Source organism: Dromaius novaehollandiae, chromosome 17 (genome assembly GCF_036370855.1).
Source record: "Dromaius novaehollandiae isolate bDroNov1 chromosome 17, bDroNov1.hap1, whole genome shotgun sequence".
NCBI lineage: Eukaryota > Metazoa > Chordata > Aves > Casuariiformes > Dromaiidae > Dromaius > Dromaius novaehollandiae.
Genome location: NC_088114.1, coordinates 6164360 through 6190486, shown reverse-complemented (window position 1 = coordinate 6190486; position 26127 = coordinate 6164360). Strand labels below are relative to the sequence as shown.

The 26127-nt window shown below is 36.2% G+C and overlaps 1 protein-coding gene across 3 annotated transcripts in view; it reads right to left on the bottom strand.

Annotated features, from left to right (window-relative positions):
- The window catches only part of GLT1D1 (glycosyltransferase 1 domain containing 1), a 64238-nt gene that overhangs the window by 30761 nt on the left and 7350 nt on the right, over positions 1–26127 (bottom strand). For all 3 annotated transcript variants that reach the window (XR_010392042.1, XM_026114489.2, XM_026114488.2), the window contains exons 3-6: positions 23021–23126; positions 17406–17457; positions 11318–11354; positions 9993–10049 (exon numbers count right to left, since the gene is read on the bottom strand). Coding sequence is in view for 2 of the 3 variants with exons in the window: in XM_026114489.2 (XP_025970274.1) it covers positions 9993–10049; positions 11318–11354; positions 17406–17457; positions 23021–23126 (252 nt within the window). In the remaining variant the exon portion in view is untranslated. The remainder of the gene's footprint in view (positions 1–9992; positions 10050–11317; positions 11355–17405; positions 17458–23020; positions 23127–26127) is intronic.

Sequence of the window (26127 nt, the reverse complement as noted above, 5' to 3'; positions counted from 1 at the left end):
TGAAAAATTCTCGGTGTTGTTCCTTTGATTTCAGTGGGAAATAATTTCAGTAGAGTCAGCTAAATTTGGAACTTCAGCACTGCTCTTATTAGCAAAACAAGAAAAAAAATGTAAAGCCAGTGCAGGCATAGAAGCAGATGCAAGGCCTGATAAATTTGTGATTTGAATCAAAATTCATTCTAATTAAAAAAAGAAAAATCCAACAAACAAACAAACCTCACAGCTTCTCAGTAGCTCTACTTTACAATATTAAGTACAATCCATTTTCAAAGCACTTTCCCTGCATTAGGGGTCAGATCCAAAGCACAATAAGAATCATTACATCTCTTTGAAATATTAGCCTGTTTTTACAGATGGAATGAATACGGACAGAGACTGAAGCCCTGTACTTAGAGTCAATCTGCACCAGAAGTGGCATTAATATTGAGACTTTCTTGCTCTCACATCAACCCTCAAATCGTTTCAATGGAAAACTTAATCATACATACCATTTTACAGGACACAGGAGTTTATTTTGAGAGGCAGTGAATATGCAGGCTTTAGGAAAAAAAGGTTGGGAGCCAGTGTTCTTGGACACCAAAACCCAGCTTTGATTTCCTGGGCTACTATACAAATCAGTATGTTTCTCAATTTTCTACTCTTAGTAAGAATAAATATGCATCCACATAACACTCTACACCTGTTTCAAGGATATTGCGAGGCTCAGTTGATCACTGTCTGTAGAGATAAGAGTTCTTGATCTGAAACACATTTTGTTGTAAAAGATCAGGTCAATGTCCAACAGCAGTGCCAGCACTGCTACAGAGTAACTAACCAGAAATTAAATTACTGCAAAGCATTTACTTTAACTCTATGGAGAAGAAATAGAAATATAAAATAATTTGGGGAAAAATCTTAATATGCATTTTTTAATATTCAAAATCTCTTAAATAAGTTTGCAAATACAGAGCAAAAATACATTAGAAGTTCATTTTGTAGGCTATATTAAAAAAAGAAGAAAAGACTGTCTGATGTATGATACTGCAGTTGCCACTGGCTCTGTGACAGCACAATTAATTCAGAACATAATTCTGGAGAAGGGCAACTATGTGATGAACTTTGGAAAAGTGTGTTTATGATAAAATAATACACAAATTGCTGAATGAGCACACATAACACCACCATAATTCTTTTAATAAACACTCAAGGAGTTGAAATTTTTGTGTTTGATCTACTGCACAAAACAAATCAGTTTGCTACCCTTTGCTTGTTTATTGAGCTCATGGCAAGGATAGATGACATATATCATCTAACACTAGGCAATTCAACAAGGACTGTCAAACCATTCCTCTTCAGCAGCAGGCTGACTGTGGGACATTCATGCATGGCTCCTGCACTGGGACAGCGCTGCACAGCTGCCAGGAGGGTGATGCTGGTGCAGGAGCTGAATTTCTATCTCTGGGATATAAGATTAATAAAGGAAGGAAAACTGCAGTGGCACCGTCATCTTCTTCTGAGAACAACCGAACTGCCTCACATAGCATCACTGAGTTGATGCAATTTATAATCTAAGATCACACAAACTCGCTACCAACTTAATTCCCTTCACCATGTTGTATACAGCAGTGCTAACTTAACTGAAGGGTCTAATCCAGGCTGTGGAGGAAATAGGCCAGGAATACCCTTATACCCCTCCTCATGTCAAGGAACTAGACTAATATAAGCTCTGTATCAAGTCTCTATTGCAGGGGGCGGGGGAATCAAAAGCATGGTGATTTACGACATTCAAGTGCTATAGCTTTTAAAATTAAAAGCCAGTTCAGGGACTTTTATATATTCCCTGTCACAGAGTTCATTATTGAGTCAGTTTGATTTAATTTAAATAGCTTGAACTGTCGAGAGTGGCTGCAGCAGACAAGGTAAGTAATATGCTACTGTTTATTGGACCAAGAAATAATTTGTAATCTATAATACACAAACATTTGGATTAAGAAAGCCCTTTCTTCTGGTGCAACAGCCCATTAATACTCTTTGTTTTTATGCAGTGCAGCAATGATTTCAAGTCATGACCTAAACTCACACAAAACAAACTACTAGAAAGTGTCATCGAAATTCAGATTGCATTTTTAACTATCCATAACTCACTTTAATTTATGAACTCCCACCTACTGATGTTCAATTCTATTTTGGAACTATCAATGGTAGTGCTGAACCCGCAGTCAGACAGTAGTGAGTAACCAGATCTCCCTGTTCTCACCCGGAGACTATAGAATTATAATAATGCTCTTGATGCAGTCCTAATCAACATCAACTAAGTTTGAAATAACTGCTTCTTTTTATCTCTTAACATCTTTTTTGTTTCCATCTTACCGCCTTCAGTCTTTTCATTTTATTAGATATGGGGTTTAAAGTACTTTGACAATGACAAGCCCTAATAGACCAGTTCTAGTCCTGAATGCCACTCTGCTACCTGTAGAGAAACCATAACCCAAAAGAGAAGCTGGAAACAGGCCCTACAGACAGCAATTTTACTTTGTAGTTTGGATTTTTTCACTCAATTCCTGTGGCATTTAAATGTACCTTTTCAAAGAATCTCATGAATAACAGTCTAATTATTTCACTAGTGAAATTACCTAAAGCAATTAATATTTATGGAAAGAGCCCACTGACTTGGTATTTATTTTTTGGAAAAGATATTCACAAGCCTCAACTCTCTCTGGCAGATTATCCCCTTTGTGCAACTTTGCAAAACTCCACTTGTCTATTATGAAATTTTTTGCACTTTCCTCTGAATACCTGATATTAGGCACACCAGACTATGCCATATGGCATTTCTAAAAATTGTCAGAGAAGGGCTATTCAAGGAAAGATTTACCTTGCCTCTGCCATTCAATTCAGTGAGGCAAGAATCAATTGTAGTTTTATTTTATTGTATGTTGTAGATCTTAGTCATCACCTAATTCATTTTTATAGCTAGACTTTCCCCAACCCAATTCACTTAGAAACATATAAAGACATTCCTGAGAAGACTGTGTTACCAGAGCATCACCGCCGCTGTCTGCTGCTGGGAATACATTCATTCTGCTTATGATCTGCCTGCTTACGATCAGACTGAAGCAGCACTTGTGTGTCTCGTTAGCTTTCTGTCCATACACTGAAAATGATTAATTTACACATCAAGACGATGCTTCCATCAGCTTTTTTCCCCACCTGTTGCTTTCTCAAGCCTGCTACAACCCCTGCTGTGAGAAAAAATAACCTCTAGCCATTTGTACAATAAAGCAATCATTTTAGTATGCTTTGTCCTCACAAGAACACTAATAAGGGGAAGATATTAACAGAGTAACTGCAGTAGTGGCCTTTTACAAGCTACAGCCCTATCAGCCGTGTGAAAACTGATACTTGAAAGAAGACATCTTTTCTTTTTCCCTGAGCTTAAACAAGATTTTTGCTATCTGAATTTTTGCCATAGCTCTGCCTTTCCCAGATAGCCTACGTAATCCATAGTAAGATTTTACTGCCATGTGTGTTTCAGTTCTGAGATAGAAATACATAAATATGGCACAATTGATTGATGTGCACTTTTGATACATTCACCGTGCCACTATCTTGTTCAAATGACATGCAAGCCCCTAGGCAACAGAAAACACTTGTGACTATTTTTCCCTGGTTTTGTTAGCGTTACAAAGCAAAGATTTCAAACAGCATTGTGTGCTTGATTAGCTTCTGGCTCATGCACCTTACGTTTGTTTTGCAAGGAAAATATAAAATGGAAAGATTTGTACATAATCATTGACAATTATAAAAAGACTGCACAGTACGAGTTGTCTGGTCATCCTTCAGAACTGCTATACTCTAAATGTAAGTCTTGCCACTCCGAACAACACCTCTGTCACTGTCAAAAATAACTTTTTAATGTCAGTAAGAGTCGCACCTTTAAACGTGCCTTGTCAGTATTTGTCTATGGCCCAGTCTGATTTGTTATTTTGGCCTATCTGTAAAAAACAGCTGCACATTAGACATGGCCAGTCTTGAGCCTGCTTAGCAGGTTACCTGTTTAGCAAGATGTGAGAGGTCAAAACAACAAGAGTGATTGATAGGATTATGGAAACTCATTCCTCTCATCAGCATGACAGTACACTGTCCTGATATGCCACACAGGACCACAGGGATGGTGACAAATGAACTGCAGGTGAGCTGAAATGAGTCAGACCCAGGCAGATCAAGACTGACATGGGACCCCCGCAGGCAGGCAGAACTCCTTTTTCAGGCTAGAGCAGAGGTGGTGTTACGCTGCTCAAAACTGAAACACAGCAATATAGCGTAGGCACTTAACATTTCAGAGTGGAACTGCATGGTCCAAAGGGGACCAAACTACTGTGCTAGTGTATTTGCTGACAGCATTGGAACCTGGCACAAAGTATATTGTCTAATAGATGAAATGCGATTAACAGTCAGGACTCGTGTTCTCCTGCTGTCTGTGATTCTGAGTCATAGTGTGGCCTGGAGAAAGTTTCTCAGTAAATCTAGACTTTTCTATTTAAACTTACCCATTCATCTGCAAGCAGAAATAATAACTGCTTGGTATAAAGCGATAGCCCTGGGTTTAACTTTTGGTAAACTATTTTACGGTCTTCAGTTGAAGGACAACGAGAGAATGGAGCATTCTAAGAGCAGGGGAAAACATTTTGATAATGCAACACTTCAATGTTGAAGCATGCAAATAAGCAGTTTCTTTCTTAAGATTTCATTGGCTCCTGGTTTGTTCCTTATCCCAACTTGTACAATCATATTTGTAACACTGAGTCTTTTCAGAACAAAATAATAATTTTCCCTAGAAATACTGTGCTTATTAAAAAAAAAAAGGAAAAGAGAAAAAGGTAAAGGAACTTGCCTTAGATACATTATGATAGTTTACACATGGGCCTTTTAAAAAATCTTAAATGCCAGCATAGCATAGCATGAAAACAAACAGGTAACATGGAAACCAGAATCATTTCTGAAGCATTAGTAAAGACATTGTTCTTATCAGAAAGACAAGTAAAAATATCATCCAAACAGATTTTGAAAGAGCAGATTCATTTAACTCCATCCCTCTAGCTACAATCAGGAGAAAAACCTTAGTAATTGTAGATGCACAGTTAAAAAAAAAAAGTTTACTGCAAATCTTTAATCTTGCTGAAAGCTGCAAGCTTCTAAGTGAATGAGTAATATCAGGCATTAGCTTGCTGAGAGGTAAAGTAGCAGTTTGAGAATATCTTATGTGACCTGTTTTCTCACAACTTGTTCAAATAAAGAAAATAAAAATATTTTTCTTATTTAAACTCTTTGCTGTGCTTTTGTAGGATGTTTTCAGAATCTCTATGGAGGGGAAAAAACAAAAAAAGCAAACAATGATTTTTCATTCAAAGTTACTATTTTGGACCTGACTCCACAACCCCACAAAATTAAAGTTCTTAAAACAAGTTCATTCATTTACAGCTTAAAATCCAATTTGTACTAGGGGTAAATATGTTTATCAAGTATATCAGTATTGTACTTGCAGGTTATAATGTAGGATGAAAAGATTTCCCAGTAACATAAACAAACACTGTCTACAGTCAAAACAGTTCTTACCAATACTAGGTCCAAGATAATGTAAGGTTTTAGGATTAATTTTCAAACCCCTGACTTCGAGTTCACAGTTGTGTTCTAAGGACCTTTAGATGACAACACCAAGAACACATGGGCTTATGCATCCAAATCCTCTTCTGTTCAGAAGCAAAGTCTAAGCTACGGCAAGATGGTGAGGGTGAATTACCTTTCTCATTTTCCCTTCTGTTTACTTTGAACCACAGCAGGTCTTTTATTCCTCTTGAAAATTGTTCATTTATCTGTCTCCAACGCATTTGAAAGTATTCACTGATCTCCTAAAAGAAGAAATCTATAGGTTTCTTGTTGAGATTTCAGCCTCTAAGCTGGCTATTTTATTTTCTTGGATTTGAATTATGGATAAATTTGCCCAACTCTGGCATATATTTTTGATACTCAAAGTCTTTTAATTCTTCCTTACTCTTTATATTCATTTCTTTGTTCGCATGGTGGAAATATCACACATTAACTATCTTAGTCTCTTGGCACCAAGAGTCTGATTTCTGTTTAAGATAATTAAACATTAATTCTGTGTCTCTTTTTCAGGTCAACTGTTCAAAACAGTTTGCTCAGGCAAGCCAAGTTTTCCACCCTGTTTGATATGGCAGTGTCCAGCTTCAACATTCTGTCTTACTTTATACTGATTCTGAAATTTCTGTAATTCAAGTCACCAATGACACAGACCTTAGCCAATTATTAGGCAAATTAGGTCTCATTTCAGCAACATAATTAACAACCACCCCCAGATCTTAAACATGTCCTTATGTGTTTTATGAAGTTGAGCTTTTATTCCACAAAGCAATCTGTTCTCAAAAATTAAGGGGAAGTGGCAGAAATCCCTATATCCAAAGTGTTTGGCCATAGTCAACAGCATACTGAGTATTTGCTGGAGTTTGCTGATATGTTTGTGAAGATAACAAAAATTGAAAGCACCTGGTAACTTCCAGGGGCAGGTCACTAATCCAGAAAAATTAAATTAGACTGCAAGATTCTCTAGCATTCCTTTTTTTTTTTTACTGTATCTCATTATTTCTAGCAGACCAGGTAATAAAAGAAAGTCTGTGCTTTCAGATCTGCTGGGGAACACAGTTTACTGCTACTGTCATATCATTATTTCAATAGCCAGCTGTATATCTGCATGAACTTTTACTACTCAATTTTCCTTATGCATGTCCTTTTTTTCCTGAACAGCTTTAGGAAAGTATAATGCCTCTGTGAAATCCTGTCTGTGCCACGACAGGTCATGTAAACTTTTCAAGCTCTGAAATTAGCCTTGCTATGAAGCATAAATTATCTGAGAGTAGAAAAATCAAGCACCAGAAGCATATCCCACGTTTTACTTGATAGTACAGTAAGCATCTTATCCTATGATTCCATGTCACCTTCCAGGAAATCAGTTTTTAATCTTGTCTGTTGGGTAGATGAGCTTTCTCAGTTCATTAGCATAGACTATTAGTTATCTACCCCTTCTAATCACACAATGTCTAAGTGTTTATTAGAGTTTACATCTTTCACCCTTCAGCCACGTTCCACTGAAAGCAGAAGAAAGCTTTCATCAAGGTATGAGGACATCACGCCCATCTCTGTGTTCTTACGTAGTTATATTCCATCCTTGAGCTAAGTTGTTAGAGAATGTCAGTCTCAGTTTTCACATTTACTTAGACTGTCTTGTCATTTTCTGTCACTCAATTTTCTGCAAAAGCCTGAACTTTTGTTGTCTCTCTGAAGTCCACAAACAGGCATCTTAAATTGCTAACAAAACTGATTATGCTCTAAACAGGTTCCTACATGACAAACTCAGAGAAGACTATTTTGATCAGCCAGTCTGGCCTCCAGACTGATAGGCTGTAGTAACTTTCCTGAATAGTCTGAGTTACTAAACACACTGAAAAAGTTGTCTTGTTGAAGTCTATGTTGAAATTTGGGCTTGGTTCAGCTTTTTGGTTTGGCTACTGTCGTTTACAATCTCTCTCTTATAAGAAAAACACTGTGAAGCTGACTACAACTACAATGCAAATTAACTTTAAAAGCTCTCTTTTTTGTAAATTTAGCCAATAAATGTTTTAACAGCCAGCCACTGAAAATACTGCAGCTAGGACCTAAGAACTGTAACTCTAAACAAACATCACCACTGCAACTCTTAAGCCTGCTGCTGAGTCTATGAAGAATATACTAAATCCATGAATTTTGTGCTGAGATTGTATTGCACCCATAATGATGACAATAAAAATCTTTTCACAGCACTGCTTCAGTTTGTATTAGGCAATTACCATATATATTAGCCACCTAAACTATCAAATGAAATCTAAAAAAGACTGAGTTTCCTTATCTTTTATTTTAGTACCATTCACATTTGGGGGCCAGGGGTAGGAGAGGGGAAGGGTGTATGAGTGTCTGCGTGTCTGACAGTAAAACATATTTGCCACATTCTGCCACTCTCACTTAACACTGAATCTGACATTAAATTCTTTCTGAGGCCATTCTATGGATTTACAGAGACTATTGATGTAGTGGTGTGATATCTAACATGAGTCAAATGTTAAGGCTTTTCTACGACCAAGAAATTATATACAAAGAATATTCATATGAAATCTATTCTATAAAAGCGTCTTGAAATTTGCTGAAAGGCCTATTTCATTTTAAAGAATAACTTGACAATGTATGGCCTGATTATCAAATCAAGGATGCTTATCACTGTCAGCTCAAATGCGCTGCAATTGGCATTGTACGTTATATGCTGTTTCTTTACAGCCAGTCCTGGAAATCCTGAATTTGACAAGTCAAAGGACACTGCTAAAGATACAGGCAAGAGTTACCTGGAAAAATATTTCCCATAAAAATAATTACTTGCCTTTAGATATGAAATAAAAATTCACAACAGAGGTTTAAATAAATAAATATATAAATAAATGCCAGGAGGTGAACCACATTGGACAGCTTTATCTGCATAAAAGCTAAGGATCTTTTTAAGCGCACTTCATTGTGTAAGCCTACACTATCCAAATGGTATTCTTCTGAAGAAAACTGTCTTCAATTTTTAATAGTTTTCTACGGATTGCTCCAAGTTGAGTAGAATTTTAAACATTTTAAGCACTTTGAAACTGCAAATCCCAGGAAAAGCAATTCAATGGAAACTTCTAATTAGTCTGTGGTAAGCAAAAGGTAGAGCCAAAAACCTGCCTCCATATGCAATATTAAGAGAAGTGGTAATTGTAGCCTGCCACCAGAGAGGGAAATAGAGGCAAGACTGATAAGATAAATCAGATGAAACAGTCATAAAAACTGGTACTGAATAATTTGATGCCAGTTTTCAAGTTATTATTTAACAGACACAGATGTTGGAGTCACATTGCAGTTTGCTTTTCATGTGCATTTTGAATTATTTTGCACTTCTGCATTAGTACACATTAGGTAAAAAACTGTCTGTAATATATCAGATGAAACGCACTTTAGGGGGAGCTTCCCTTTCCTCAATCTGTTGACTGTTTGTTTAATCATAAAATGGTTGGACGTGAGATCCAATCAACACTAGGGCTATGCTAGCAAGTGACAAATCATTTCACTTCAGAAAATTATTAATCTTAGTGGTGCTGTGCTTCTGTGCCATGATTTACTGAGAATGAAATAACCTCACAATGCTCAATTTAAAATTGGACACTGGCTTTGAATAATGGCACACATTTACTGATGTGATAAAGCAATTGAATAGTGTGGGTTCATTTGTAACAGAGGAAACAGCTGTACTATCAGAGATGAGAACAATGAATATAATATTGAAATAATTTTTTCTCCACAGTAAAATGCCTACAAATTCTTCTTGGGGGGGCAAGGCGGCTGTAGCAATTAAGTTATTGCCAAGATCAGGTGACTTTAAATTAGTTCACCTGCCTTACATGCCATTACCTTGGTGAAAACAGAGAAAGACACTAGATCAAGACCGAATAATAAAACATCAATATATATTTCCCTTCTTCACCTCATGTGCTCTTTTGCAAAAGACATACGCAGTTTCTATCATACAGCTGTAAAGAACAGCATGGTCAGGTATTGCTTTGGTCTAACTTACGTTCTAGGGGATATTGAACTGTACATCATGACCATTTTATCTTTTTGTGCAATTCACACAGTGCAGTACACAGCTGCAATTCATTACTGCAGAGACCTGCAATCTGGAAGCGGCATAGGTAGTTTATTAAATAACATTTCAGAGCAGAATTCTGAGTAGCACTTGATATTCTACCTGAATCTAATGAGTTTTATATTATTCATATGATTAAGCCATTTTATTATATGACTAGTTAACCCTCATACTCTAAAACTGTTTCCAGAATGACATCTATTAAGCATTAATATAGTGAATATAGCAAAAAAGTGAGTTTTACCTGCATTTTGTAGAAATCTATACCAGTCAAAAGTTTCACTGGGTGTAGTCTTAATTCCTGTGTTCAAAAAATAAAAAATACATGTTTTACTGGTCACTGGAGGGCTGAACTATGATTCTTGAAGTCCTGTCCTGAGAAAACAATGTTTCTGTCAAGCACATCAAATTCCAGATACAGCTGTTCCCATTATCAAGCTTAAGTTGCCCAGACAACATTTCTGCAGTATTCAGGTTGAAGGAGAACTTTGCACAATCATGCAGTGTATGAACTTCTTCAGTAACCCAGGGAATTATGTTCATTTACACCATGCTGAATTTGGCCTCTTAAAAATCTATATATGAGGTAATATTATGTGAGGAAGCTTATTATCCCAAAACAGACACAGGTACAGAATTTGGTTTATTCCAATTATTCCAACAGATACTATTACAACAGATATGGTTTATTCCAAATATTCCAAATAGATACAGCTCAGCTCAGACTGAAATCCTTAGAATATGGCAAAACAAGTAAAATAAATTTATATAAAAAGTGAATATTAGTTTAAACTGAATGTTAATTTACTTGTTTTGCTTTATGCTAAGAATTATTTTAGTAATTAAATGATTAATTTAACTATTCATTTAATCTCCTAGTAAATTACAACCCCACAAGGGGCTTAAATATGGGTTAAATAGTCCTCATAAGGACTATTTCCAAAATAATCCCTTTGAAAATAATTTTATTTTCTTTGAAAAGTAAAGTGAAATATCTAATATACGACGAGTTTTGAAGTCTCTGGACAGTTAATTTAGGTATATAAAACCAGGAGAAGAAGCTGAAGCAGTCATATTTAAAATGCTGAGTTGAACATTCCCTGAACTACTCACTTAAGTAATATACTTCAGATTAGATACTTGTTTCATGTCACTTTTCTGGGAACTCAGCTTGGAGCACATAAAGGAATTTGGAGCTACAGAGAACGATCATTCAACACCTTGTGTGAAATAATACTGAGGATCTAATCCAAAGCCCATTGACTTCTGTATGCTTTGGGGAAAGCTCGGAGTTACCTTAGCTTTTAGATTCCTAATATAAGGTACGTGTGAAAAAAAAATTTAAAGCACCAAATGATTTGAAAATTTAGGCTAACAGATTCAAATAAAGTTCCAATTAAAGTCAATGGCAAAATGCTGAACAACCTCAGCGGAGGCAGGACTTCAGACTTGATTCCCATTTAAGCAAAATATTTCCTGGGCAAAGAAGACACATATGTAGACATACAGGTACTAAATAACAGGATTTAAATCAACTGAATGCCTTAGTCACTCTTTCAAAACTCTCACCTTGAGTTTGGACATATATTTTCTTCCTAGCATCTGGCTTTAAAGAGAAAGAGAAGAAAAGTAACTTTCAAAGTTCACTGTAAAAAACCTGCTCAGTCTTTAAAAAAAAAAAATCTAGTACAGCAAAATGGTCATCAGCATGATTTCCTTTTGGCTATTAAGAACCAAAACAGGCCATTAAAAAGGAACATTTTATTAAGACCAAAAGCCAACAAAGTCAGAAATTTAAACTATATTTACTATGAATATTTGCAATATCAATGAATCAATCTTGTAATTAACACAATTACCAGTTTAGTAGAAACCTGGTTTTTTGTTGATATCCATATCATTTCTCATAATCATTAACATGCTTATCACATAGAAAAAGCAAATATTTCCATAGAAAAAAAGATTTCCCACTACAGGACAACCTTAGTTTCCAAAAATACTGGTTTTGACAGAAAAGTTATAACTGGTTTCAAAACCACAGTGTATATTTGTATGTAACAGAATTTTCAGACACATCAGGCATGCAACAAACCCCACTTACTTCTAACCTTTAGGATTGCTGTCAAATATATGTAGACTTGTTTATGCAGGAAAACTGGTTAGTAGTAGTTATTGCAGAATATTCCCAAATAAAATTGCACAAGAAATTATTTAATTATTTTTAAGTAGCTATAGTAGTATAGAGGGAAGTACAACATTTCCAAAGTTACTCCTGAAGTGCGCTACTATGCTGGTTATTTAATTTATGTGATTAGATAAGCAAGGTCTTATTTCAATAGCTTTCTATAATCCCAACTGCAGAATAATATGTGTTTTTCTATGAAAACACAGAAATATCCTTGGTATCTATCTGCATTTGCCAAAAAAAAAAAAGACCCAACAATAACAAAACCCCAAACCTTGCAAACAAGCAGAGTCCCTCTAAGCTCAAAATATTTATGCAAAGCTCTGTGTTCAGACAATTCCTAGGTGTTTTAAAAGCATTGTCTGCAATGTCTGTAAAGGAGGAAGCTCAGGCATTACTCAACTGGTATATAGTCTCCAACAGTTTTGCTCAATATAACCTTGAGTGTTTCAGTTTGCAATTACATTCCTTCAACAAGTCCTACGAGCTCTATTGCTTAACATAGCTTCATAGCATCCAGAAATGAACAGCATTCTTTAAAGCATCAGTCTTTGCTGTCTCGGGGGTAAATCCTGCCTCCTTGCCAGTGGCAATTTCATTATGCAGAAAGGTACGGTCCCTTCTCAGACTGCAACTCTGTGAGCCACCTGCCTTTGGGCTGTCATGGCTTTCTCTAAAGAGCAGATGGAAAAAGGACTGCTATGCTGCCCGCCCAACCATCCCACTTTGAATGGTGGGATACACTGCTGGCACACAGATGACACACTGATGGACTCTCCAAGGTAAATATTGTCACACAGATATGCCTCTTAATGTGGAGAGTTGTTGGAATAGCATAGCCAGAGTTAAACAAAGCACAACATCTCATACAGCAGTGGATCGTGTCAAGCTGCACGTTAGTTTCCCCTTCTCCTCTCTCCTCTGCGCCCTATGCTTCGCAGCAGGCTGCAGTTTGTGTAATCACAACTGCAGGCTAATGGTTTGAAGGCAGGAAGAAAGCTTGTACTGCGAGAAGAAAGATTTAATGCAGACACAAACTGTTGAAGCAACTAATTCCTGAACCAGTCAGCTCAGGGAATAAGAAGCCAAGGAAGCAGGGCTTTTTTGCCTGCAAATGCTTTGTTTTTCTACTATCATTTCTATGTGACTGCCCCTCAGTCATAATATTCTACTTTAATTACTAAAAATAAAATGTAATAAGAAAATGACAGAAAAGTGGTAGAAGGAAGTGAACAGCCATCAACAAGGTGCAGTACACAGATGGGAGGGAGGTGGCTTCTGAGAGTTAGTGTGACTGAACCAGCTAATTCACAAAAATCACATGAACGAGCAGCAAATACATTAAAAAAAGGAGGTGGGAAAGAACATACACTGTTTATGCTACAGTGTATGAATAAGTGTATGAATGGGACCACATCTTTCAAAAGCCATAAAAATTTTTTCTGTTCAAAGTATTTAAAATAATACTAGAAATGCTTCAATTGCTTAACATTTATTGGTCCTTCTTCTACCTATGAATACAAAACATGGTAATTTATACCGGATCTTCTGATCCAAAAAAAGCCTCACAAATGATGGAGAGAGCATCACAAGCTGGAGGTCAACTGCAGAATTCCGATTTGCAGGATGCCTGGGATGGCTGAAATTTAGAGCTGGGACACAGATGCAACAAAAGAAGCAGTAGAAAAAAAGCAGATGGGGTAGAGGGCAGCTTAAACCAGCCTTGCCTCCACAGCCAACGTACTGCATAATTCTGCTTCAAACTTTAGTGGGGGAAAGTACATACTTAGTTCCCTAACACTACTAAGATTCAAACATAAGTTTAAAGTTAAGCATCTGGTTTAATGCTCTGCCAGACCCTTAATGGCTTTACAGTGAGTAAATATATTCCTGCCAGAGCTCAGATGATCAAGAATAAAAGAGCAGGAACGCTGTGTAACAGGGCGTACAGGTGTATGCACATTCTATAGATCAATTTTCTGTTATATGCTTTATTTTAAAGGGTAGTGAGGAAAATGGAAAAATGAAATTGAATGCTAATAAAACTGGCCATAGGTAATTCTTTCTTATGCACTGGTATTAGGCTGTTGAAATAAAACACATAGGCACAGGATCTTTACAGTATTTCCAACTCACTCAGAATTCAGATTATTACAAATGCCGTATTAGGTATTGCAAAATTAAAGATAATTTATCCAATGCAATAGAAAAGAATTTGTTGGAAGATATAGCCCTTGAGCCTAGTACAATGGCTTACATGTTAGTAATTTAAATTCTTAATGGACTATCTAACTAATAAAGCACACATCAGAGGAACAATGCAGTTCATATGTAAAAAGTGTTAATATTCTGTGAACTATGGTATGGAAAGATGTTGCTCAGTGTTTGAAAGTAAATGTGTGGTGTTTGCTCTCCCTCTTCATATGAAAATTCAGCTGGAAAAAAACAAAACTCAACCCCTGACATTTAAGACAGGTTAGCAGGTGATTTTTCAGCTTAGGACTTGACAGACTTGCCTTCGATTCCCTAGTCTGCCATAGACTTTCACCAAAAGACTGAACAAGTCTTACAGGCCCAGAGTACAAAGGTGTTTAGGTAAAATCAAAGTACAGTACTTAAAAACATTTGAGATGTTAAATTCAAAAGGATTTCAAAGTCCAAGTTTGCTTCTCCTCCATATCCTCTTTTTCTTGTGTAAGTTCTATGGCAGAAGTGTTCACATTTACCTGGCATGAAGTTCATTAGTATTTACTAAAAACAAGCAAGATATACTTGCAATGTATACACTAGATTCCATGTCTCCTCATGTGTGCTTTTAATGCAAATATATCAAAAATCAATTAATGCTGATAGCATTAGCATAAAATATTAAATTGTTCTGTTTTGTAGACTCCACCTCTAAGTGATTTCTCTTTCGAAAAGGGTGTATTGATGATGCTATTATGGTGCAGATTAAAACCGAAGGGATACCAAGCACTTAGTTTCTACTTCTTGCGTTCACTGTTCATCCTCAGCCAACACTTCACAACGTGAGGTGAGTGGAGCTAACGGCTCGTGGCCGCTGGAAGGGGGTAGTCCTGCCCTGGTCTTTCCATCCTAGTGTGCCACTCCTTTCTGTCACACAAACGCTACTACCCCTTACCCTTCCCCAGACCTGATGCTCACTGCAACTTGCCCTGAGGCAGTGCAAGTCTTCAGCCAACAAGTTAGCTGGAAAACTAACCTTGCACACACACATGAAATAACCCAGCTGGGCTAAAAAGCTGGATCAGGAAGCCCTACCGCCTGGTGCAGAGTCTTTCATGGGCTCACCAGTGCTGCCTGACTCTGTCCAAGAGCACACTTTGCGCCCAGATGACTGCCAGCTCCCTATGCCTTCCTCTGCCCTAAAGCACCTGTGTAGAAACCAGGTCTGAGCACTGTCTGCTTTGAGAACGTGTCTCACTTGTATCCATGGGCAGCCTGCCCTCAGTACAGCCACATACGGGTGGAAACGCTGACCTAGCCTATTTTCAGACAGGAGCTAGCATCAGAGACCACAAATAACTGCACTGAATGTCTGGAGTAGACTCGCAATACAGCAGATACAATGGTACCTACAAGAGCAAGAGAACTTACTCTAAAACAAAGGTCAGGGTTTCTGGGCAAAGAGTGAATGTACAGAAATCAACCAAAAGAAGAAGAGACTTCTATTTACTACATACCTCTCCCATTTTTATACATATAACCTCCAGGTATCAGTTACTATATCAGGACTTATTTTAAAAGAACAAAAATTTAAGATATAGCATATTTGAAATGACCTAATTATCTCATTGTTTTTAGGCTATTTTAAAAATAAAACGAAATAAATAAAATTAAAACATTAATTTTACTCTTATCATAAAATTTATATATGCCTCTTCATTTACTCTTTTTTTTCTCCTTAAAACTTACATCTCTGTTCTTTTGGTCTTATATTTTAAGATTAAAAAAAAAAAGAAAATCAAGATTCTCATCAACACTAGTCAATTTAGTCAAGTAATGGATAAATTATCTGCGTTTTTCTTCTCAGAGGCTGCCTTAGCTCACACTTTAACTGCATACACAGCACATTATTCAAGCAAGCAAGTTCACCTCACAAAGAGGTGCATGAGGACATTGCACTCATCTTGTACAACACTTAAACATTATTTGAATAGTCTATGGAATGAATTAAACTATATAGCTGCAGAGAAGTGAAATTAATATTTGCTGAGGGACTAGAAAGTTGACCCTAAGAGCTTGATCCCAAACTCATTGAACTCAACAGCACAGTCATCAATGATCTTCAGCAGTGCCAGATTTGGATTTACCACATTTAAGACCCAATCTGCCAGTGAACCTCTAGGCCTTTGTAAAATATAACTGCTATCAACGAGCCTATATGAAAACAGATCAGTCATAGACAAGGAGCTTACTACCAATCCAGGATTCATTAAAGTTAATATAAAGTAGATCTCATATATACAGATATGGAGAATTTTGTTAAACTAATAATAAAATAATAATTCTAATAACAGCATGACAACTCAAATATATTTTCACTAATTAATGAGGCTATCAAGAATCTGCATTTGAAGGGTCTTTCACATTTTTTCTCTATGTACATACTTTTCTCTGCATGTAAACTAAACTCAGTATAGGAAAATGTATTTCATATGGATAATACAACATTCAGTATAACCAGGAAAATGATAGTTAAGTGGTATATTCTGCAGATTTTATTTTTCATTATTACTGCCAGTTCTTTGCTGGCTAAATAACTCCCTTCAAATACATTGTCAAATACATTTAACCACTATATTGTTGGATGAAAATAATTTTATTGCCGGGTATATCATTCAACACAGAAAAAGAGAAGCCTGTTTCATTTTGTTTTCAGAAGGAGACATGATTTTTAAAAAAGTTATTAAGTGCTATTTTGTGCTATATATACCCCTCGAGGCCTAGTCACCAGTGCTGTATGTTACATATTGACGGGCTTAGCATAACTTCCATTTTAGCTCTGCAGTTCACCTTAAAGAGTTCATTCTATTTTCAATGTTGATAAAACAAGCATTTTCAAATTATTCTTTCAAATTCCTTATTGTAAGTAAAGCTGTTTAGTGCAAATTTGGCAACATAAAGAGGTTTATTAAATGATGCGAAAAGAAACAATATATGCATATGGCATCAGGAGACACTCAATAACAACAGCAATGATTAGTTTTAAATGCTACAAAGCGGCACTTCCTAAACTGCTCCATACTCTTTTCAAATACTAAACAGCTTTTAAATGCCAGATCTATTTGACCTGTCAAAGTACATAAAAATGAAATGCTTTCTCTGAAGGTAAAAAAAAGAATACAGATTATGAAGATTATTACAATTTTCTAGCATTATTTAGAAAACATTTTAGGAAAATGCCTAGTTGCTAATGCTATAATCATCACCATCATCACATAAACATACCCACTCTGCTGCTGCCAGTTCCTTCATTTTCGTCGTGAAAGCCACTGCAAACCTATTTAAATGGACAAAAATGGTTGGGATCATCTGCTTAAAGTGATTAAACACAACAACAGAGGAGTACTTCAGAAAAAAATCTTTATAAGAACAAAAAGCAGAGTCTGATAAAAATGATTACAGATGGAAAGAGAGAAAGCAGGCCTTCTATTTGTTTTACCAGAAAACATTAGTAAAACAAATGGTATCTCTTCAGGGTGTAACTGGATTCACTACTTAGAATTCTTGTGGAGTTAAGGTGAGGATTTATTACAGTAAGAGAAAACCAAAATAACAGGAACATCCCCTGCATATCTAGATTAATCCACACGGCTCCAGTAATGAGTCAGTTTTTCTTGTTTCTACATACTTGCAAGCCAAAATAGCCTTCTTCACAGCCAGAAAGCCTGGCAAGAACGGAGCTTAGGTCTAGCGAATTTCACACTATTATTATTGGACAATGCTGAGTCCCACTATTTGCAAATCACTGCAACTAAATTTAATGCAAGTGAGCAGATGGATTTTTTAAACCTTCTCCCCAGTACTCTCTCCTTGTTTCTTGTCAAAGTTGTTGATGAGAAACAAACAGGTAAGAAACCAAAATGTTCTTCTCTGTGGAATATCTTCAAAGTAAGAAAAAAAAAAAAAGAAAAAGAAATCAGAACTAAATAAATTTAAAAAGAAAGATAACCCAGTGATTAGGTTGCAACTCTGGAATTTCAGAAACGTGTGGCACCCAGCTCTGCAGTTCTGGACACTACTGCCCGCAGTGGAAGTGGAATTCACAATGCTGAGTTAGGCACCAGAGTGTCTTCTGCACTAAGTAGCGAGAGTTGGATGCCCAGAAATAAGATTCATCACAGCCATACCGAGCAAAGGAACCCTCATGCTGGCAAACAGTAATACTGATAGACAGACAGCTGCTAAGGAGAAGGGTATTTTGACTGCCCTCTGATTAAGACTTTTTTTTTTTGTTATGAGAAGGGAGTTTAAACAACTGAACTGTAGAATACAGACTGAGATATGAACACCAGCTATTTCTCCTGTGTAATCTACAAGAAATGTAATGCCAGAGGAAGATCAGGCAAATGAAGGTGTATCTCAATAGCTTAAGGGTTTGGGTTTTCAGCTGGGACGGAGGAGAGGAGAGTTCCAGTCCTGTTCCCAAACTTACTCTATTTTTTCCACATTCCAAAGGCTCATCTTGACTTATACACATGTGCCTTTGAGAAAAGTGTGTAAGGCACTACCATTCCACAGTTACCAAGAGTTATATCAGACACCATCTAAAAGCAACATTGATACACACAGTTCTCATTTTTGGGTGCCTCATTATTGAGGGACTTCAACCACAGAAGTCTGATTTCTAAACACACTAGCTACATCAAGCTCCCAGTAAGAATAACATGTTTAATACCTAGAAGTCATATGAGAAATTTTTTACAGGGTCAGAGTTCATAAAGAATCCCTGTTCAGAAGAGAGTTTAAGAACATACCGAACTTTAACGTAACTTTTAAGTCAAGGTGAAATACAAACATGTGCTTTGATTGTTATTCTTAAATGGAACTTTAGCCTTAACTAGAAGCATAAATGGATCCTTTTCTGGAGTTCACTAGTCCTGTGGAATTTAAATGTTTCAGTGTTACCTTCACATGAGGGACAATGTAGACACATTAGCAAAATGTGCTTGTGCATATATGAACAAAATTAGCTCAGCAAAATGTTTTAAATCCTTTTTATAGAGATTGAATATAAAGCACAGGGCATCACATACTACATTTGTGATTCCATGTTTCTTTTTCATAGAATTAACTTAAAACTTCTGTCTTAGCCTTTAATGGGGTTCCTATAATGACCCAGGCCTGTGACATCTCAATGCTTAAAGGTGAAACACATTACTATGTCACAGCCAGAACAGCCCTTTCCCCCTGGAGATGTTACATTATAGTTTGAGGACATGAAGTCACAATCATTCATTAGAAGTCACATAAATGCTGAATTATAACTCCTACTTTTGTTTGGTAACAAACCTCATTCCCAGGTATTTGTTTTGTAGTATCTGCTTCACAGTATTACGAGGCATTCCACATTTATAACTTGACAGCTTTAAGGTTATTAAAACCTTTGCAAATGCTTTTTTTCTCAAGTTGCATATACTCCCTTTCCAGTTTTTGCAATTATACTTTCAATACATCACATTAACAAGCAGAAAAAAATGTTGTTCCTAAGTCTACAAAATACTGTTCAATAGAAAATATACCCAAGAGGAGTACAACTACTATTTAGAAGAATTTGATTAAAAATGAAACACTCATTATAAAACTAGACAGTGTTCAATACTTTGTTTTATGGAATTTGGTGGTATATTGTACTGGACAAATAATCTACAATTCATTGTAGCTTCTGCTGAGAACCCTGCAATCAATAAAGAAAAAAAAAATCAATGTTTCTTTTAATAACTATGCAATGAATAATACTTGTAATAATACTGCAGAAGGGATCCATTCAGTATAACTTCTAGAAAACTGAATTAGTTTTCCTGTAGCAGAGAAAATATTATGAACGGCATAAAGCACACAGTAATACATTTTGAAACATCAGAAGAAATCCAAGCTAATAAAATACCTTTCAAGTTCCTAAGTTAATTATCATAAAAAAACCATTGAGTAAAGCATAGGTTTTGTATAAACTATATTAGCTATATTTGTGAAAGATCCTATATTTTAAACACAGAACTGGATCAAAATGGACACACTCCAAGAGAAATAAAGAACTTTGTTTTCATAAAATTTTACTCTGTCCACTGTTGAACTTTAACATTCTCATTTTAACTAAAACATTAGATAACTCTCTTCTCTTCCTTCAGTGGTCTAAAGAATAACTACTAATTATTTGATAACAAACACAAATAAGTGTATAACTTTTTTCTTGAATAGGGCCCCAACTTGTTTTTCAATGTCACACGTAAGAACATGCCTTAATGATTTTTCAATGAGCATGATTAAACACTGTCTTCATAGTCTGTTTACCTACCAAATTTTATATGGCACTATAGACAGAACAGCGTATCTACACCAGCGTTAAGTTAACTAACAAGAGGTAGCGCATGTAATGGTATTAGCAAAGATAAAACCACCAGATATAAGCCTGCTGCAGACTCTGTATGCATACCCTCATTGCTAACATGAACCAAAATCCATATTGTCATATCTGAACCACTGCACTTATCTGTGTTAGCTAGATTAATCCCTGTGCACCTAACTATGCTATGATCATATCTCTTTCTGCTATGTAAACCTAAGTGTAATGGCAATTCCTTAGTGACTAACCAAATGGGACTTCATCATGTGGATAAAGGCTGTGATGAACAGAGACAGCAGCCAGCTCTGTTCAGCAAGGTATTTAAGCACTGCTAGAGTAAGTATACAAGCAATACCAGCAGGTTCAGGAAGACTTTCAAGATGCTTAAATTTTATCACATGCATATGTACCTTGTAGACTTAGGGACCCCTTCGCTTATACAGAGCTGACTTCTACATTGAAGCCTCACAGTACTCAAGTCACTAGAAGCTGAGGGTATACTTTCATGAGACTAAGTGACCTCATACAACATCTTACAACCACCAGAAAAAAATCCTTGTTGTATCCCTCCATAAACTTATGTACCACTTACCTTAAAGTGGTAAAAAAAAAACAAGCCAGAAGGAAAAGAAGCCAGTTTTACATCATTTCAGTGAGTTAAATCCACTCACAAAGCAGTCCAATGCTGGCACAAGGAAGGGTGGGTCACACAGCCACAGGCAAGAGAGAAGAGGAGGAGCAGGGGAAAGAAGGAGGCACTACAGGCGCCCCTGCATCAGTGAGCTATTAGACTGGCTGCACGTGAAATGACAACCTTAGCCTATGTCTTCATAAGACTTAAGCTATCTGTTAAATTAATTTTATTAACTGAAGCATTTACAAAGTGCTCTAGTTTCCAGCGTGAACTTTGGGCTGGGTGGTCTTTTTGGCCCACCAAGGACATGATCAAACACTGTTGAAGTCAATAAATCTTTGGATCAAGCAAAAGGAAACTTGTTTCCTGGAGATGCTGAAATAATGAGAAATGCTGCTAAAACCTTTTTTAATTTTAGACATTTCTGTGATTTCTGATCAGCTCTTGAGCTATATTTGATAGCTACATTGACATGTCACTAGATTCTTCTGGACTTTAAAACACCAGGAAAACACTCACTGCTCAATTCACTTAAAAACTTAGGAGGATGTGCTTAAAGAATTTTTTTTCCAGTATCTGCTTCTTTGTTTATGCATTTAGAAAAAGGATCACATAAGCAGGAAGAAAGAACAAATCTGAGTCACCTGCTTTTCAATCAAGCACACTGTCAACGTGCCATATGGCCATGCAAGGCCTCTGAAAACAGGTTTGATTCCAGGATATAGCAGTTCAAATGCCAGTTATTTTTAATTGTCATTTCAGCTAAGTCAAACTGCTGGGCACCTGGGTCTGTAGGTACAGACAGAACTTAATCTATAAAATATGCTTATATTTCCAATATAAAATATTTTACGTTTGACTATATGTAACATATAATAGGATTTATTAGTAAACAGTTTTAAAAATATTATCAACCTGGACCAACATCCAGCATTTCTAATGTGTTTGCACAGTGCCACGCAAAAGGGGTCCAAGCTTCTTTAGGCAAATACTACTACTACAATAAAATTTAATAAGAATAATCACACCTCCACCACTAACAAAGATTTGCTATTTAAAAACCACATATAAGCCATTTGCATGGCCAGGAAAGTTTTATACAAATGACAGCTATATGAATATTGTTGGAGATTTTCAGATGTGCTTTACTTTACCTAAATCTCTGCAAATGTAATCAGACTAAAATAGCTTTGGAAAGAAATTATAACTTGCTCCTATACTACAGTTGTATCCATTACAAACACATTAAATAAATCACAGTCAGGTTGCTATGGTCCACAGTTACCTAAACTATCAAAGGCTGTCTTTTAAAGCCTACCCATAGAGTAGATTATTCTAGAGAGCAATACGCTGCCAAATCACAAGTTAAATATATTCTTGCTATTATTCTTCTCATTCCTTCTACCTACCTTAGAATTTTATACCCTCATCACATGCACAGTTCTATTATTCGAGGAAACAGTTATGATTCAGTAGACAAAGCACAGGATTAGTTAGCAAGAGCACAAATTTCATTAGCTTTTAATGGGATTTGAGTGTTTTTGAAAATTCAGCCCAAGAGACTAAGCTTCATTGCTACCTCTGCCAACTCTTACATGGACAAATGCTATGAAATTATTGTAACAGTGGAAACGTAAAATGAATAGACTGCATATAGATTATATTTTATGAAGAAACTGTTCTGCTTCCACCATTGAATCATAAAATCATAAAAAGCAGAGCTTGCAGGGATTTCAAGAAGTCTATCCTTTGTCTCTTGGCCTACACAACTCCCAGTGATTCCAAGCATTTATGGAACCATTTCTAAAAGGTCTGTCCTCACAAAAATGCAATCTCCTGTCATAATCCTTCTACATGTGCTTTTACCTGGCTTCTCCTAGTACTGTTCCCATTCTCCGATGTTTCTCTTCACATCTGATGTCTTCATTTATATCTGTCCCACCAAAGATGATTCCAAAAGGAATTCTGCTACCTGCAAAACAATGACTAAGATGAGAAGGGGAACAACATGTCAGGGTAAATGACTAGAAGGGAGCATTAAGAGTGAAAAGGTATATTGATAATACCATGTCATACATACACAGACGTCTTTGAAAATGAAACCTGAATAAACTTGCATTTTTGTGGTTTTGGGATTGGAAAAAAAATGCAATAGATACTCTTTCATGACATGTTAGTCTGTTGTCTAGCTAGGAGATTTTCTTTGGCTTTGTCCACACTTCGTGAAAACATAATCAGTTAGTTTCTATACTCAGCAACCCATCAAACAGCATATATATTTTAAATGGTACTCATATTCTAATGAGATGCAGTACCTTGAAGTCTGGCTGCATCTGTCCAGCCTCAGCCACTCATTTACTATCCCTCAAGCATTCTAATACAATGGATTGGGTGACCATCCTGCAAAGCGGGTTAATGAAATGATTTTCTTTTTTAAAAAATATTGTTGATTTTTCTCAAGGTTCCTCCCCAACTTGCGAAGCCAATTTTACTGCTACAAAAAATGTAGGTGGAGACACAACATCAGAAAATTTCACCAAGATTAAATAAGGTAATATATGTGAATCCACACCAAAACCATCGATTTGCCCTCTTTCGTCTCAAAAGAGTGATCTGCATTTACAAGTGGCTACTCCAAGAGCTTCTTCTGTAATCACTCTATTTAGGGAAGGTTCTTCAGGCTGCCTACAGTGTTCTGGTACAGTAAGAGTAAAGAAAAGTATGTTATCTGTGGCGAAGTCTATGTACAAGATCTTGTCACAACATTCAAGTTTTGAAATATCAACAAAAGTACAGTTACCCTACTGGTACCTGCATAATGATAAAAACCTACTATCGATGCATCAGAATAAATTCATATTTGCAAAAGAGTAAAGCCATCAAAACAGTGCAGTGTAACATCTCTATGCTAACAGCCGTCAGCCTTATGTGGACAAGACCTAGGACCCCTGAGATCAAAATACAAAAGCCAAAAGAAGTTTAAGATTCCTTTCTAATAGTATTTGTTTCCCTGGAGCCAAGTTATTTTTAGTAACTGGCAAATTACCAGAAATGTTGCCCCCTTAAACTAATCAAGATAGCAGACAATAATGTTCACTGTTGATTGTTTAGGCATTGAAAACAATTAAGCGGTCAGTTTTACACCTCATTAAGCTAACAAATAACAACTGGATGGTGGCTAATTACTACATATAGAACATGGTTTTAAATTCCAGACTACCAGGACTGCAGTTGTGTAAAAGAAACAGTCTCCAGTAACATAGCCTAAAAACCCCTGTCATCAAGGTGACCAATCTTGTGAATTCTGCAGATTTCTGTTAGCTGTAACAGATGAAGCTACAGTTTCCTGCTGGCTGCCACCATACATTGTATAGCAAGAAAGGCAGAAAATATGCTTTGTTTTCTCCCTTTTGCCATTGGTTGGAAGGGGGAGGAGGTAAATAATTGAGTAGACAATACTGTTCTCTGAGCATTGCACCAATGAGCTGGGCATTACAGGATACCATGTTGATGGAGGTCCTTTCTTTCGAGAGACACATAACTGACCTTGAATGCTTGTGGCTGTTAAAATATTGGTGACAATTTTCATAGCTATCAACAGTGTCTTGCAGGAAAAAGAAAACCTCTAAATTCAGCGAACTCTCATATTTAAAATTCATGGTTAAAACAAGTAAGGTAGCCTAGATAATGCAAATGAGAAACAAAATGTATTGGTAAGGATAAAAGATAAAAATATATACTATGCATTCCATATTTATATTTGAAAATTAAGTGAGCTGTAAGATAAGGATGCAAATTTAAATAAGGATTCTGTAGTTTGGGTTTTTTAAGCAGTTTCACATTTTTTAGTATTGCTAGTTTACTAAATGAAGAAATAAAGAAGAATGAAAGAACTATTTCCATTCTGACTACTTAAGGCTTTCCTTGGCAATTTTAGATGGCTATGATACTCTAATGTTTGTAAAGAGAATTATAAAGAGAATTGCAGTGCACAGATTTTGTAAATCATTCAAGTATCAATGTCTGGAGGTCACTTGGGATTCTGAAAAGCTTTTAGCAACAGAGTTCAGATAACTCTATGCAAGTCAAGACTGCAATAAAGTTTTACAGTAAACTTTTGGAAATCTAACCTTATTTTTTGTTCCTTAGCAAGTAGGAGATAGTTTTAACAGCTTTCATAAACCTCTTCCAAACCAATTCTAGGACTTCTCACAAAAACAAGTATCTCTGTATTCCAACAAGAAAAGTCTTAATGCATGTGTTAGCAGAGATCACCTCACAGAATTATGTTTATATTCCAGGATCTCTATGGATACCAGAACTCCATTGTAAGAAAAGTACACAAGCATACTAGCAATAATATGTCAGGCTTTCTGAAAACCTACTAGCACAAATTGCTGGGGGACTTCTGAAGTCTGAAAACTAGCACAATACAATTTGTATTGAGATTTGATGGAAGTATCAAATTATGTAGCTTTGTCCATGTGCATAGATTTGGACAATACAAATGTGATCTCAAAAATGGACAGACACTTGCAATTTCAGTAGGTGACAGTGTCTATAATTTTGGAAGCTAGTGCTTCTAGTGTGTCATTAATGGCAGGCTAAAGTTTTGTTCTACACGGCCAGTTACAATAGAAAATTTTATTATTTGTCTGATAACAACCTGTCTCCTACAGTTTAGCTGGCATGAATGACAATTCTAAGTTATTTCATGTCCAAAAAACCTGATCCATCTTTGAACAGAAAAATCAAATTAGCCTCTCTGCTTTCTTCCATTTGACCTCAGCTATACTTAGCCAAGCAATTGTCCTCTGAAAAAACAGATTTGCTGAAAGTATCTTAATGTTAATATAATGCACTTATCTTAATGTAGTTAAAGTACTTAATTATGAAATACATTACGTGCTTTAAAAGTACATTTATTTAGTTCTCTCTTCTCTGGATCAGATCTCCCACAGAGAAAGATTTTC